At 47.3% G+C, this 15,410-nt stretch overlaps 2 protein-coding genes across 3 annotated transcripts; both read right to left on the bottom strand.

The window, feature by feature from the left end:
• Positions 1 to 257: 257 nt before the first annotated feature.
• FAM89B (family with sequence similarity 89 member B) lies at positions 258 to 6,544 on the bottom strand. The gene is made up of 2 exons (XM_054999610.1): positions 5,724 to 6,544; positions 258 to 1,644 (listed from the first exon to the last, which is right to left on the bottom strand). Exons 1-2 carry the CDS (start codon positions 5,979 to 5,981, stop codon positions 1,360 to 1,362), a joined length of 543 nt encoding a protein of 180 aa, XP_054855585.1. The 5' UTR covers positions 5,982 to 6,544; the 3' UTR covers positions 258 to 1,359.
• Positions 6,545 to 10,078: 3,534 nt separating this feature from the next.
• On the bottom strand, positions 10,079 to 13,313 carry ZNRD2 (zinc ribbon domain containing 2). 2 transcript variants are annotated; one of them, XM_054999599.1, is made up of 4 exons: positions 13,251 to 13,313; positions 12,931 to 13,082; positions 11,070 to 11,154; positions 10,079 to 10,595 (listed from the first exon to the last, which is right to left on the bottom strand). In XM_054999599.1, the coding sequence occupies exons 1-4, from the start codon at positions 13,267 to 13,269 to the stop codon at positions 10,219 to 10,221; spliced, it is 633 nt and encodes a 210-aa protein (XP_054855574.1). In that variant the 5' UTR covers positions 13,270 to 13,313; the 3' UTR covers positions 10,079 to 10,218. The 2 variants fall into 2 exon arrangements, with proteins under 2 accessions (XP_054855574.1, XP_054855568.1); XM_054999593.1 differs by having other exon boundaries at positions 13,202 to 13,272.
• Positions 13,314 to 15,410: the final 2,097 nt, after the last annotated feature.

The following is a 15,410-nucleotide window of genomic DNA, read 5'->3' as shown; positions in this document are numbered from 1 at the left end:
TCTTTTGTTTTCCTCCAGAGGTGCTTGGATGTGTGAGTGTGTGGAGAAAGGCGATAGCAAGGGATCGTGGGCCAATGACGAGAGGAGCAAATACATTTTGTGCATTCTTGTGATACTAAAAACTTTGCCAGTCCACCTAGCTCCACCTTACCTGCATTATATCTTCAATTAGACACACTTAATTCCCCTTCACAGTAACATTACCCCTGCACGTTGGAATGAAACACAACCAGAACTTGGTTTTTAAGAGGCTGAGGCATTTTATTCCCTAGATTCCCACTGGCAAAATGCCCCATCACAACCAATATATTAAATTAGCCATTTAAGGTTTGTACCCAGTTACAAATGGGAGGGAGAGGGAGAAGTAGGGATTCCCTCTCCCAGTCCCAAACCTCATATTTCAAGGCCTGAAAAAATAAAAAAAGTTCACATATAATTAAATATTTTAAAAGAGGCCACTTTTGGGTAACATGGCCGAGGCACTAATAATTAATCCAGCCAACTTAACTCTGCCTAGAATAATCTAGCAAATAAGCTTCGTGCACAGCAATTTCCTATCCAGCTATACAATTCTTGGATGCTTCCAGCAGATGGGAGAGAAGAAAAGGGGAAATGAGCTCAGCTCCTCCAAAGCTGAGGGAACACATTGGAGGAGAATCAGGAAGCAGGTTAGTTAGGGTTGGTAGAAAGGGATTCTGAGTTGCCTGAGCCTAAACTCACATCAGTGGAAGGACCTGCAGGAATCAGAGCAACCCGTGAGAAGACAGAGCCCAGCAATGTGAGATCTATTCCTCATAAACAATCAGGGAGCCAGTGTCATGGCTGGGCAAGCCACAATTGTTTCCTCAAATATATTCATTTCCAAGTTACTGGGAGAGGTTCATGCATACACAGGGCACATCTGCAGCTATTTTTCCCCACCCAACAAACGTTTCTAACAAGACAAAGAACCTCTGACTGGTAGTGTTCTCACAATGCAATGTTAGTGAGGACTCCTTTATAGCTGTTCACGTCTCCTTGTCCCCAGCTAGCCTATTGACACTGTAGCCAGTTATCTATGCCCTGGAGGACAGATCACACTCTACTCCTGAACTGTCTACACACAAAAGTCTCTCTCATGGAAGAAGTACCAATGAAATCCCACTGGCTCTTCCAGTGGTAATAAAACACTAAACTACTGCTGGTTAAGTGCAAACCCTACAGTTGTACAGCATGTCTGGGGATGGTTCCAAAACCAGCCACAAACTGCCTGTACTAATGTGCCACATTCCTCTCCCCTGCAAAAAAAAAAAATTCCTAATGTATTATTAGAGTTTCTCCCACATTACAGGGAAAGGCAATTTTGTGGTAGAGGCCACCTCAGATGGTGATATGGAAGGAGTCCTGCAACCACTGATCTCGAGAGTTCTGGGGCTGGAGGAGACGGAGTCGCTGACCCAAGGCATTCTCCTTATGCCCATCTGGGCTAGCCTGATCCACCTCGAAATCTTCCTCCTCATCAGAGAAGCCGTTTTCAGCAGCCAGGCTGCCTTCTGAGTGAAGTGAGGATGACATGTCCTGAAAAAGACCTTTGTACTCTTGAATGGATTCATACAAGGACCACAGCTGACACAAAAGGGACATGTCCAGTTGCCGGAGCCCCACCTGCAGAAGGTAAAAGAGCAAATTCTCAGCCACAGAACTACCATCTCCCTCAAGGCTTAGACAAGCCAGCACCTCCAATAGGGAAGGGCCGTAGCTCAGCATTCACTTTGAGTGCAGAAGGTCCCAGGTTCAATCTCCAGCATCTCCAGTAAGGATCAGGTTGTAGGTAATGTGAAAGACCTCTGTCTGAGACCCGAGACAGCTGCTGCCAGTCAGAGCAGACAATACTGACTGTGATGGACCATGGGTTTGAGCCAGATAAAGCCTCATAGGCATAACAAAGCAAAGGTATTCAAATGCTCCATTTTCTGAGAACCATTTCCACACTGACTCAGGTGCTACAAAACTCCAGTGCATTGCAGAGGATTGGCTCCCTGGCCAATCGTGTTGGACCTTACCATCACCCCACTGAAACTTGGAACACACTTTACAACCAGCTTGACTCTGGGCTAAACAAGGGCTAGCCTCTCCCAAATAAAAGCTGAGAGCCCTGATGCCACATTCTATACTTCTGTGGAAGAAGAGCCATTCCTTCCTTGTGTTTTTCTTTGCGGATCGCCCAGCCAGGGTTAACAGGGAGAGAATAAACCTTCATCCTGATTACTATAGTTTGTGAAGCAAAAGAAATGATAGTTTCTCCAAGTAAGGAGCCCCGTGGCACAGAGTGGTAAGTTGCAGTACTGCAGCCCAAGCTCTGCTCATGACCTGAGTTCGATTCTGGCAGAAGCCAGGTTCAGGTAGCTAGTTCAGCCTTCCATCCTTCCGAGGTTGGTAAAATGAGTACACAGTTTCCTGGGGGTAAAGTGTAGATGACTGGGAAAGGCAATGGTAACCCACCCCGTAACAAAAAGTCTGCCAAGAAAACGTCGTGATGCAACGTCCCCCCATAGGTCAGTAATGACTCGGTGCTTGCACAGGGGACTACCTTTACCTTTTTACCAATTAACAGAGGGAGGCCATGCATTCAAACATCCATGTGTCAAGCTGAGGGCAAGCACTACATATAAAAAGACACTACTGGTGGTTATTCCTCTGGAGTCCCCCCCTCCACTAAAGACTCAATTTGGCCCACTTCCTACAGCACATTGTTCCTATCCCAAGTCTTGATAATAAATAACAGACACCCAGGCAAATGGACCTGGGAGGTCACCTCCCTCCACCTTCATCTACTACATAAAAAGTGGCAGATTTCATGCTCCCTTGAAGGATTATGGAATCTGAAACCTGCCGCCTTCAGCACACTGTCTGGCCATCCCAGGCTCGGTTCACATATGCAAGAGATTGCAGAGATAATGGCGGAAGAATAGACTGCACCATTTCAAACTGCAGGTGGTGAATTCCACCTTTAAATGCTCAAATAATTTAGAACGCCCATGCAACTAACAAGCAAGCACATACAAGAGAAAGGTCCTCCTTGCCCCCTTTTTGCTTGTTGATTTTCTATTTGCAGGGAATTTTTAACATAGACAAATATTACAAAATGTGAACCTCCCCCTACAGTCTGTACAGTCCATTCTGCCCTTCTTTCTCCTGTGAACCAGGTCTCAGCTCTTTGCAGGGTAAAGCTCTCTGGCCTTCTCTGGGCACAAATAACCCTGAAGGGCGGAGTCTGAGTGGACTTTTAAGCACTGGCCAGGAGGCTGAACTTCTTCAGCTGGTGAAAGAACTCTGGGTAGCTCAGATCAGAATAAACGTGTCTGTCCTTAAGATGCCACAAGAGTCCTTGGACTGTTTTTCCCTCTGCACAGTTGTTCCATGCTTGCATGCTTAAAATGGGTTTGTCAAAATGTCCCTTGCTGGAGAAGAGTTTGTGTGCAAATTTGCTGCCCCCTGCTGGAAAAACAGTTTGCAAAGCTCCTCTTTGAAGCTGATAATGTTGCCCAGATGCCCTGATGCCGAGACTCAGACATAAGCAAGCTATTCCATTAAACATATGACGCTTTCAATGTACAACAGTGTTCACTGTATCTGTTGGATTTGCTCTGTAGAACTGATTGTCCAATTCTACACACAAGAAAAATGGGGGGGGGGAATTCCCAAGGCCACACCATATCCATCCCATGCCATCGTATCTAATGGAGCTCTGACTCTGACTCTCGAAAGCGCATACCCTGGAAATCTAGTTGGTCTTTAAGGTTGCTACTGGACCCAAATCTTGCTCTACCACATCCTTTAGGATCTTGAACTCCCAGAGGCGATCCCAGAGCCGCCTGCCGTGGCTCCATACTATTTATTTTATGAACTGTTTTCACCTATTTACTTAAAGGTCAGATGTCATCATGAAATAAGTCTTCTGACAAAAATTCTGCATAGTTGTATTAGTGCAGGAAATTACTTTACACCACAAGCAACTAGATTGCTCACCACTGGCGTCTAGAAATATACCCCAAGCAACCAGCTGATGACTTACAGCCCTTGAGCCATTTTGACATCAAAGAGTCCTGCAAAGTGTTCTCCAGTCTGTATCTTTTTGACACCTAACTGAAATTCATCAATAGTGTTATGGTGTCTGCCTGTAGATTATCTGCTTTTGCTTTTGCAGTATTTCTCTTTGGAAGAAGCGCCTTCTGCTTCCTTCTGATTTTATGAGGGGATTCTTGTAAAAGAGCCCTTTCCTCTTAAGTGAACTACAACTCCCAGGGTTCCTTTGGCTAGCAACTATGACAGCAAAAAAGTATGAAAACAATATGAATGTGTGTGGATACAACAGTATAACTTATCATCACTTAGTTATTATAACTGGATTCTTGCCAAGAAATATATAGTACTATGTTGAAAAACATGATGGAAGTTTTTGTTGTGTGGACTCTTTTGGGTTAGAGAAAAAGTCACAAGTTTGGAACAATGGGAATTAAGTTTTCAGAGATTTAAGTTTGCAGATGGCGCAGTGAAAAATCCTTTGGACACTGCCAGCTGCCCTGTTCTCTTCTTCTTCAGTGGTTGCATCCCTCAGTTTGGAACATCCCCATTCTAAAGAATTAGATGTCCCCCAACTCTATAATCCCCCGGGGCAGACAGCCTAATTCCTAGGAGAACTTTCTAAGAGTATCCCACATCTAGTACACAGAATGACAGTTCTCCAGAAAGCATCTCTATTCACAACACTTTTTCCACCTCTCTTTCCAAGATATTTGATACAGGTCAGAAGTGTATTATCCAGGAATGTATACCCTTTGCTTTTTAAAAAGTATAAAGTATCATTTTTGCCATGAGAAAAGCTTAACTTGGGACCTGTGCACATTATGCACCTTTGCAAAGGCGTGTATATCTATGGGGCTTAATTTACAGAAATGTCTACTGCTTTTGCTGGCTCAGGGAGATTCTTTGCCCACAGCCTAAAGGCACCGAGGGTTTTTTTTGCAAACTTCTGATGATAATGAATACTGCACCTAAGAACAAACACAGTTTCTGCAGTGCCACTGCATAATTTGTTTAGATAATTATACCCTGTTTTTCTCTCCAATGGGGGTCCAAAGCTGTTTATAGCATCATTCTTCCCTCCTCCATTTTATTTTCCAAACAACCACCCTGTGGGGTAGGTTAGGCTGTGTGAGTGACGGCTCGAGGTCACCCAGCAAGTTTCCATAGCAGAGTGGAGTTTTGAACCTGGATCTCCCATGTCCTAGCCTGAGTACTACATCATGCTGGAAAGTGATTCTCACAGCCCAGACAGTGGTGCTCCAAATTAGGGCAACTCTTGAGAGAAGCCTGTTTTAAGTGGGTAGCCATGTTGGTCTGCAGTAGAACAGTAAGATCTGAGTCCAGTGGCACCTTAGGGACCAACAAGATTTTCAGGGTATGAGCTTTTGAGACTCAAGATATATCTGAAGAAGGAAGCTTTGACTCTCAAAAGCTCAGACCTTGAAAATCTTGGTCCCTAAGGTGTCACTGGACCCCTTGGGAAGCAAATCTGCAGTGCACCATCTGGGGAAAACCTTCAGGTAAAAAGATGGGCACGCACACGCGGCTCCTTTACATCCCTACCCTTGCCTGCCTGCAGGGGTTTTCCTGGTTTCAGGGGCTAATGATGGGATGGGGAGGGGGCGAAGAGGAGGAAGGAAGGGCGCAGGTTTTCATACCATCTCCTTGCGCAGCACAGCCAGGGCTGAGTCGAGGTTGGCCGGTTTACTCCGCAGCAGCAGTTTCTCCGACGAGGCCTGGGACTTGCTCAGGTCGTCCTGGATGCGCGTCTTCTTGCTGTACACCTTCTCGATCTCCCGCCAGGAGCCCCCGCTGGAGTTGAGGATCCCGCTGAGCCCTTTGGGCAGCGGTGGGAGCCCCTCGATGGCGCAGACGTTCCCCGCCAGGCTGTCCTGGGAGGCCTGGAGGCAGTTCATGACGGCCGGCAGGCGGAAAGGGCACAGCCTGCGGCGCTTAAGGCAGTGAAGAATAACGGAGGGACCTGAAGAGCCGGCCACCCCTGGCCATATATGGAGCAAGTACTGGGCACAATCCGAGAGGTTCCGATCGGGGCCCAGGCCCGCCTGGACGCCACTCTGGAAGCCCCAGTGCCGGGCTCAACGCACGCAGAGTCTCTGTGCCGAGACAGAGAAACTCTCCGGGCTCTTCTCCAGGGTGCCACCGCGGCTCGGAAGGCCGAACCCCGTGGATCCCACCCTCGTGTCGTGCACGGAGCCGCCTTCGAGGCGATCGCCTGGCTAACCTTCCCAGGCCGCCGCTCCCTCGTGAGCCATCGGCAGGCTGGGCCGCTGTCTCAGCCCCGCTCCCGCCGGAGCCCCCATCTGCCGTGCGCCCCGCTTGACACTTCCCTTAGGAGCCCCCGCCAGAAATGGGAGTCAGGCCGAAAAGCGGCCTCGGAGCCGAAAGGATCCGGGCGCTGAAGCCTGGCGCAGCCGAGCCGGGCCCCCGGGCGCCCCTCGCCTTTGTTCGCGCTGCTGCAGTCGCGGCGGCCACACCCGCTGCGCCCCTGCCTGCTTTCGCCTCCCCTGCGCGCACAAGGACGCGGCTTAAAGGGGCGACAGCCGCAGCCGACGGGAGGGCCCGGCCTGGGCAGAGCAGGAGCCGGTGCCATCCTCTCCAGACCCCAGGCGCGTCGGGCCCTTTCCAGGTGCCAAGAGGGGCACGAAAAGACCCCTCCCCCGAGCATGTACAGAGTGCTTCGCCCCAAGAACTCCTCATCCCGAGGCGCGGTTCTTGCAGACTAGCGGCTCGGAGTCTAAAGAGTGACTGCTTCGCCAAGAGGGATCAGCTCGTAGAAGGGGAAAGGGAGACGCCTGCTTGGACTGATTTCGAAGCAGGTTGGACTCCATGCCACTGGGCTCTGGCACGTCAAAAGTGCGTGGCTATGGGTAGGTGCAGAATGCACTACTGTCAAAGGCTTGGCTAGATCAGGAAGCCAAAACGGGTTGTCATGAGAGAGAGACATATTCTACAATCCTCCCTACCTCCACACTAAAAATAAAATAGGCAATATTATGATGTTCCTGTATAGATCTATGGTGCAGCCTCATTTGGACTACTACATGCATTTCTTATCACAGTATCTCAAAAAGACATTAAAGAACTGGAAAAAGTACAGAATAGGGCAACCAAGACAGAGCATCTTTCCTAGGGGGAAGGCTGAAGAATGTGGGACTTTTTGGTTTAGAAAAGAGATGACTGAGGGGGGGGGGGGGACGGACATGATAGAAGTTTTTAACATTATGAATGGGGTAGAGTGGGTGGACAGAAAGAACTTCTCCTTCTCCCATAATACTAGAACTCAAGGGCATCCAATGAAGCTGATAGGCGGTAGATTCAAGACAGACAAAAGGAAATACTTTACACAATGCGTGAATAAGATGTGCAAGATTCAGGTCCAATAGCACCTTTAAGACCAGCTAGATTCCAGGATATGAGCTTTCGAGAATCAAAGCTCTCCTCATTGGATTAAGATGTGGAATTCACTGCTGGAGGATGTAGTGCTGGCCACAGGCATGTACAGTCTTAAAAGGGGATCAGACAAAGTCATGGAGGATGGGTCTATCAGTGTCTACTAGCCATGGTGACTAAAGGGAATCTCCGCATTCTGAATGCCAGTGCCAGGAGGCAGCATCAGGGGAAAGCTTCAGACTCCATGACCTGTTCTTGGATTTCTATAGTAATTGTTTGGCCACTGCAAGAGACCAGGATGCTTGACCAGGCACCTAGCAGGGCTCTTCTTAATTACAAAGAGACCGGGACAGGGTGTGTGTGTGTGTGTGCTCAGTTCCATTCATCTAGGTATGCTTTGCTCCCATTGGTCACATTATAACAATAGCAGCTGATGGCACAAGACAGATATTCCAGTGGTGCATTGGCATGGCGGGGTGGTGGTGGATGTTTCAAGTCCAAGGTGCATCCATTACAATTCTAGGATTCAGGATTTTTTCAGGGGGGCTGGAAACATGTTAAGGCACATGTGGAGAAGTAGCCACCTCATACAATGGATCTGAGGAGCCAAGGATGAGAATGTAGCATAGTAACAGTCTCTCCAGACCCAATCCAGCAAAAACCTCTGGAAATGAACTCATACAGCAGGTTTCATTTGGTGCAACTCTCCATGATTCTTACTCTATGGTAACTCCAGACATTGTAAAGCAGGAGGTAGAAAAAATATTAACAATCTTACTACATTTTAATCCTACCTACCCATCAAGCAGCTCAGGACAGAGCATATGGCTCTGCCCTTCTCCAATGTTATTCTGACAATCATGGCCTTACAACAACCCTAGGAGGAAAGTTAGGCTGAGAGAAGAATTGGTCCAAGTTCACCCAAGGGCTCGGGGATTTGAACTCAGCTCTTTCCACTCCCAGTCTTAGCACTCTAACCATTACATCATGCTGGCTTGTTAAGGGCTTCCCGTTTTCATAAGATGAGAAGGCTGGGGTGATGTTACAGGCTTCGTTACAACCAACTGTACAAGTACAGCACAGCAAAAATAAGATGCTCTATCAGTGCCAAATCACTAATCTTCCTTCAGATTCCACAGCACTCCTAGGATGTTTCTGCTCCTGGTAAACGCACAGTTGTCTGCATCTCTCCCTCTCTCCCTAATCAATTTTCTTTCCCCATACCTGCAGAAAGTATTGGTCTTAGGCTAGGTAAAGTGCCCATACAGAAGCATGCCTATTTACTCATTAGCTATTATTGAGGACAATTCAAATGAACATTCCTTGCTGTTACCAAGCAATCGGCTCTAACCAAATCACTGACAAGTTGCTGTATATTCATGGCACCCTACAATCTGCCATCTAGCGCAGGTTGCTCATCCAACTTTGCCTTTGCCATATGGCTAAAATGCTCAAAACCAAACTCTGCAGCTGTTCCCTTTCCCTAGGCTTAAGACCATCCATAGATGTGCTTGACCATAAAACTGCCCAGCCCTCTAGCATATGCCAGCTCTCAACCACTGCCATTTTGATTGACATAAGCCTATTTCACACTTGTATGCTTGAACAGCCTGATCATCCGCATGCTGAGGTGCGCCAAGGCCAACTGAATTCACTAGGTTTAGGTGCCCCTCATGATGGATATGAGGCACTACCATTCTCATCGCAACTATACCTTAAAACAAGCTTTTGGTGGAGAGAAACTCGGTGTACTTTTGTGATCTGACTGCAGATCTGGAAGCACATCACATGATTAGTCTTTGCCCTCGTCTCTCCCTTTGTCCTTTGATGAGCTGGCACACACCTTACACAAGTAGCTGATGAGATGGGGATGGTCTTGCCTCATATCTGTTTCTTCTGGATGAGGTCAGGAAGGGTAAAGGAAGACAAACTGTTATCACCATTAAGTGAAAAAAACAGTTCAAACTACCTAGTAAATCTGAAAGACACTGAAAAATGAGACCTAGAAAATACTGTAGGAACAGGCCTGTTTCCTTACATGTCAGGCTTTAGTGTAACAGTCCTGCTTTTGCATTCCTGCATCTGCAAATGCTGCACAATTTTTTGTACCATAGGAGTTGGGGTTCTAAAATTGCTCATAAATTGAGCTCAAAAAGTTATAAAGCTGCGTGAGCGTTTCTCATACACAAATCTGAGAATCATTTGGCCCTTACGTGGCATAAGAACAGTGGAGCAACATGAGAAGCTCCATGGGTATAACCGCCCCCCCCCTTTGTATTTCTGTATAATTTGTGATCCTCCAAGCCTAACACAGCTCAACAGCCATGCATTTGGGCCACCAGGTGCTATAATCCCTCCTCCCCAGGTCTGCAGTCCCTTGAAAGAAGTTCACTGAACTCATTGGGAGGGAGAGGTTACAATAGGCTCTGGTAGGTCACCCATTGAAGAAGCCTGCACTGCACAGTCTATGGCAAAAGGCCCAACACGCTCACTCTTCATTCCTGGCCACAAGCCCGACCCATATGAATGAGAAAGGTGGACTATAAATAGTGTAAATAAATAAATACCCAATGAACGACCACAAGCTTTGAGACAACCAGAATGAAGCAAAGCGCATGGGTTTTAATCAGAGTCAGATGTGGCTTCTTAATTGCTCATATGCTAGTTTCTGAAAGGGACCCCCCCTTTGGTGTTACAGGCATAGCCTCTCTTCTCTTGGTGCCCTGAGAAAACAGAACCATCTCACTGCAGCAGTTCCTTGATGCCCTTTAGTGATTCAGTACAGGAGCGGATAAGTGAACAAAGCTGTATGCTTGTCTCGATGGAGGTGCTCTGCTGGAGCTCTTGGCCTGCCCAGCTGATCTTCTGCAATATGGCTTCCTCTACTGCAGCCAGGGCACGGGTAGGAGGTGGCGAGGCAGGCACCGGGACAGGCACTGGGAGAGCTGGAGTGGGCGCAGATGCTCTAAGTCCTGAGGCTGCCCCTTCACAGTGTTCTGGGCGTGGCACATGACGGGGAGTCTGCAGGGAGGAGAAGTACTCTGGCGAAGTAGTATCTTCAGGATTGGAGGCTAGCTGGCGTTCTCGCACTTGTGACAGAGCAGCTTGGGCATTCAGGGCTAGAGTGGGAGAGAAATGGCACAAGCACGATCCTCAGGGTCTTGTTCCTCCAACCTCTGCCTTTATTCCCACCCTGCCTCTTGCAAGCATCCCAATGGAAAACAGCAAAGCAGGAGTGCTGGAAGAACCAGCCACAACTTAACAACCTTTTGTCAAGTGATAGTTCTCTGCTTGCAAGGGCCTATACAAAAGCCGGCTAACATGAACAATGTAACCATGAATACAGGCTTAGCTGCAGTTGATAAAGCATCAGAGCATGAATATGGGAACAGCAGCTGCTTTTTGTAGGAACAACAGCCTTTAAATATGCATTCAAGATCCCAGAAATTGAGTCACAATAGCAAACAAGTTCCAATAGAGCAGTCCCTGTTCTAGTCCAATGGAGGTGGGGAAGAAATACCACTTCCTGACTGGGGGACTCCAGTCCTTCCAAGTCAATGGAACAGCAACAAGCTCTGCTCTCCTGGACATACCTGGATTGTCCTTGTCGACATCAGAAGTAAGTTCTTGGCAGGCAACACAGTAGAATTTCTTCTGCTTGTCTTGCAGCAAAATAGTCTGGAGGGACACAGCAGGCTGTCAGAGTTTGCCAGAGGAACACAACACATATGAAATATATTTAACAAGCAACAACAACAGAAACTGCACACTGGACAACAGTGCCAAGTACAGCTGACAACTTGGAAGACAACATCTTATTGCACATCCAGTTGAACAGGGCTGCATGATGAATAAAAGAAAAGTCACAGGATGCCAAGGGCTATGGAAAAAGGTGAGAGATCCCTCCACTTTGAAGTATGCGCATGAACTCCTTTGATGCCACCCACCTGGCACATGGTTTGTCCCAACATTTACTCATATCTGATAAAGGGAGCTCTGACTCTCAAAATCTAGTTAGTCTTTAAGGTACTTCTGGACCTTAATCTTGCCCATCATTTATATAATGCTTTCATTTCCAGGAGAATATCTTCATTTTATGTTTGCTTGAGACCAACTGGTTATTCCTTCTTGAAAAAGGATTCCATTCCCCATTTCCTTCAGCAGCAGCACTCTTCAAAGGAAGGGGCTATGTGAAAATCTTTGTGTGAAAATCACAAATAGCACACAGGAATTCTCATCTCGAGAGTGACTGACATATTCTTTCTCTACCCCACAAGCCAGCCTCCTTGTATATTAAGGAACACTAAAGAAAAGGATTCAGTGTTATACCTTGTTCTCAATGTAAGGGCCAGCTCACAAAGCAGCATCCCTTACTGAAGGGAATGGGCCAGTGCAGTTTTGCCCACCACAGGGACTACAAGAGCTGCTTTCCCCTCTCCTCCACAAGCTTTCCTTGGAGTCCTTTCCTCCTTGGGCTCCCTGAAAACAGCTACAGTCTTTGGATTCAACAGTTGTTTCTTACCAATGCTGTGGAGTCCTAGAGCACCAAATCAAAACAATCTCCCAACAGTCTCCAGTCCCCACTCCCTCTTCAACACACCTGAAACCATCTGTACGAGAGCACTAGGAATACACTCAACCAGTGCATGTGGTGGTTAGAGTGATGGGGGAAACCTGGATTCAGCTATGGAGTCAGTGACTTTGGGCAAGTCACATTCTCTGGCTCAACCTGCTCCTACTCCAAAACAGAAGACGGCTGAGAGCTGCTAAACCATGAAAAACACCACATTGGAAGGTAGTGGACTCTCCTTCCATGGTGGTCTTTAAGAAGAGGCTAGAGAGCCATCTTTCAGGGATGCTGCAACTACAGTGTTAGGTGGCCAACTCTGGGCTGGGAAATTCCTAGAGATTTGGGAGTGTGGCCTGGGGAGAGCATGGTATAATGCTACAGACCACCCTCCAAAGCAGCTGTTTTCTCCAGGGAAACCAATTTCTGTTATCTGGGAATCAGTTGTATTTCCAGATCGCCAGATACCACCTTGAGTTGGCAACCCTAAGATGAGCAATGAGCAGGAACAAGAAGACATCAAAGGGATCTTGCAACTATGTAGACTGGCCTAATCACCTGGGAGGAAAATTGAGCAGAAGAGCTGCTCCTCTGCTAGAGTTGCCAACTTCCAGGTGGTGGCTGGAGATCTCCCAGAATTACAACTGATCTCCAGGCAACAGAAATCTATTTGTTCCCCTGGAGAAAATAACGGCCTTGGTAGCTGGACTCTGTGGCATCATACCCAGCTGAGGTCTCTCCCCAGGCTCCACCCCCGCCCCCCAAACCTCCAGAAATGTTCATGCCCAGAGCTGGCAACCCTACTCTCTGAGCACCCTCAGAAGACCCTCAGCCGGGATAGACTCCTTTCCACTCTGCACATGCTCAGGAGCGCCTAGCTGCCTCACCCCGCAGTCCTCACAGCACTCGCCCAGCATGCGGTAGCCCTTGAGCAGGTACTCGCTCATCAGCTTGCTGATCTTGTCTTGTCTCTCACGCCGGGCCTGGATCACCTTCAGCTCCGCTTCGGACGGAGGCTCCCAATCTGGGTCGCCGTTGCCTGTGCCGGGACACGAAGGAAGGGTGGGCGGCGGTGAGGAAGAGACGCAAAGGCCCCACTCCCTTCAGCCCCCTCCAGCGCCCCCCACACCCTTGGCCAAAACGCCAAACTCGCCTCACCAGGCCCAACAGCCGCAGTTGCCATGGTGACACCTCCTCCCTCACCTACCTGCCGCATTCAGAGCCATGATTTCCTCGCCGCCTGAGCTTCCGGCCTTAGCCACGCCTTCTCTTTCGCCCTCGTTGCCTCTTTCGCAATCCCCGCCCCCTGAAGCGTTGAGCTCTATGGCCCTCAGCCGTAGAGTTGGACTAGACTAGCCCTAGAGCGGACTTCTTGATTGCCATGCTTTTGTTTTCTCCGCTAAAGAGGAGAGTGAAAGTGGCATTGGACATGTTTGGATACGGGATGTTGGGGGGACAGGTCTTAAAACCCAAGACCTTAGTGTCACCTTGTATCCAAAGAAAGGGGCTCGTGCCCTTACTTGTTTCTAATGGGGGGGGGTTCTAAAAGGTTGCTACATTTGTTTTAATTTACCACACCTTTTCCAACGGAGTCCATAACAAGAGTCCAGTGACGTCTTTAAGAATAGATCAAGATGGATAGCCGTGTTAGTCTGTCTGTAGCCCTAGAAAAGAGCAAGAGTCTAGTAGCGCGTATAAGACAAAGAAATTGTGGTAGGGTATGAGCTTTCGTGAGTCACAACTCACTTCTTCAGATACAAAATGGTATCTGGGATGGTATCTGAAGAAGTGAGCTGTGTGACTCACTAAAGCTCATACCGTACCACAAATTTTGTTAGTCTGATGGGTCTTTAAGAATAACAAGACTTAGTTAAAAGGTTTTTTTTATGATCAAAGAAAAGATCATCAATTCGGAGAGAAATGGAAGTCCTCGAGAGAGATCACGTCCCCACTAAGCTGCCTCCCTTACCCCAACTCGGCCCTCGCTCTCAGATCTCCGGGAGTTTCCCAAGCTGAAGGTTACAATCCTAGAGGCATGAATTGGGTGGAAACATCACATTGCTTAGAGGGCAGCTGTCATACTTTCCTGTCCTGGTAGATCAGCTGGTGGAGAAGTGTATATATGGACTTATATTCCGGAATGGGAATTAAAGAGTGGTACCACAGAAACAGTGGGATGCGTTAAAGGCACTGGAGAACAATATTTTAGAAATGAAAGCATAGAAATATCATGCTATTAACCCTTTCCCTGCCAAAATGCTCACGGAACAGTCTGGAACCAGCACTAAATAAAAGCTAGTACAACAAAAAACTGGGAAGCATTAAAGACACTGGAGAACAATATTTTCAAAATGAAGTTCCTTCTCTTTCTAAAGCATTCCCATCACAGATTCCAGCCCCAAATCGCCAGGTATTTCCACAGGAATTGGCAACCCTGGGAAGGATGAGGATGGTAGAGCAGCAAATATCCTACTCTAGAATACGATAAGGAAGATAAGAGGCTTCTAAGCAGGAGCAGGTTTGCTATTATGGTCTGCAGGGGGAAATTTCCAATGGGTTGGCAACCTATGGTACAACTCCTGAGCACCCCCCTCCCCTCCTGTCAGTGTCAAGGCAGCCAGGAGGACCAATAAGCTGTGAAGATGGAGTTATATTTAGTATCAAATAATTAGTTTGGATCATTATAGAACAAGTTGGCTTCTTTACAGAGTTAGAAGTTGACTTTCTTATAAGTTCTTCATTTATAAGGGGCTGATTTACGCTTCTTTTGGCAATGAGTAGCTGGGCAGTCATGTCACGATACTCCCAAACAAGAGTGATTTGGTGCGACAGTAAAAAGGTTTTCATTTTTAACAACATTAAAGGAAGGGCGGGATGTTTAAAAGTCAAAAGCACCCTCTTGACTACTGGCATTGTTGGCAGCCAATTAGTGGCAGTTGAGGGTGTATTCATAAAATTAAGGAACTGATAAAATTTCTGCGTGAATTCCAGAGTTTAGCATTCAGACCAATGCAAAGGGTGACTTGATTTAACTGCAGTATCTGATTACAACTTTGGAAAAAAACAATCATCAGCCTCAATAGTAGTTTGGTGGTGTTTTAAGGGTGCAATTGAGTGCTTTTGCAAATTAACTAAACGAATATCTTTTTCAAGGTATAATGCCTTGATCCCAAAGGCTAAGCGGTTAGTTGTGGAAGCATATCTCTAGGTATTTTCTAGTAAAAGATTCAAAAGAGATGTGCAGATGTTCAGCTTACTGGACACAGAGGTGTCATTCATAGATTTCTGTTTTGGCTGTTGATAAGCATTGCTTGGCCACAAATTCCATAACAGCCGATTGCTGTGTTTCACTACTATTATTTATGCT

This window comes from Eublepharis macularius, chromosome 1 (genome assembly GCF_028583425.1).
Source record: "Eublepharis macularius isolate TG4126 chromosome 1, MPM_Emac_v1.0, whole genome shotgun sequence".
Taxonomy (NCBI): domain Eukaryota; kingdom Metazoa; phylum Chordata; class Lepidosauria; order Squamata; family Eublepharidae; genus Eublepharis; species Eublepharis macularius.
This window is presented reverse-complemented; position numbering and strand designations above follow the sequence as displayed.

Excerpts from the sequence above, each read along its gene's own strand:
- FAM89B (XM_054999610.1), bottom strand. The coding sequence starts at position 5,981 with ATGAACTGCCTCCAGGCCTCCCAGGACAGCCTGGCGGGGAACGTCTGC. Across the intron at positions 1,645-5,723 it reads CTGTGCTGCGCAAGGAGATG|GTGGGGCTCCGGCAACTGGA; the intron begins GTATGAAAACCT and ends TACCTTCTGCAG.
- ZNRD2 (XM_054999593.1), bottom strand. The coding sequence starts at position 13,259 with ATGCGGCAGGTAGGTGAGGGAGGAGGTGTCACCATGGCAACTGCGGCT. Across the intron at positions 13,083-13,201 it reads AACTGCGGCTGTTGGGCCTG|GCAACGGCGACCCAGATTGG; the intron begins GTGAGGCGAGTT and ends GTCCCGGCACAG. Across the intron at positions 11,155-12,930 it reads AGTGCTGTGAGGACTGCGGG|ACTATTTTGCTGCAAGACAA; the intron begins GTGAGGCAGCTA and ends GTGTCCCTCCAG.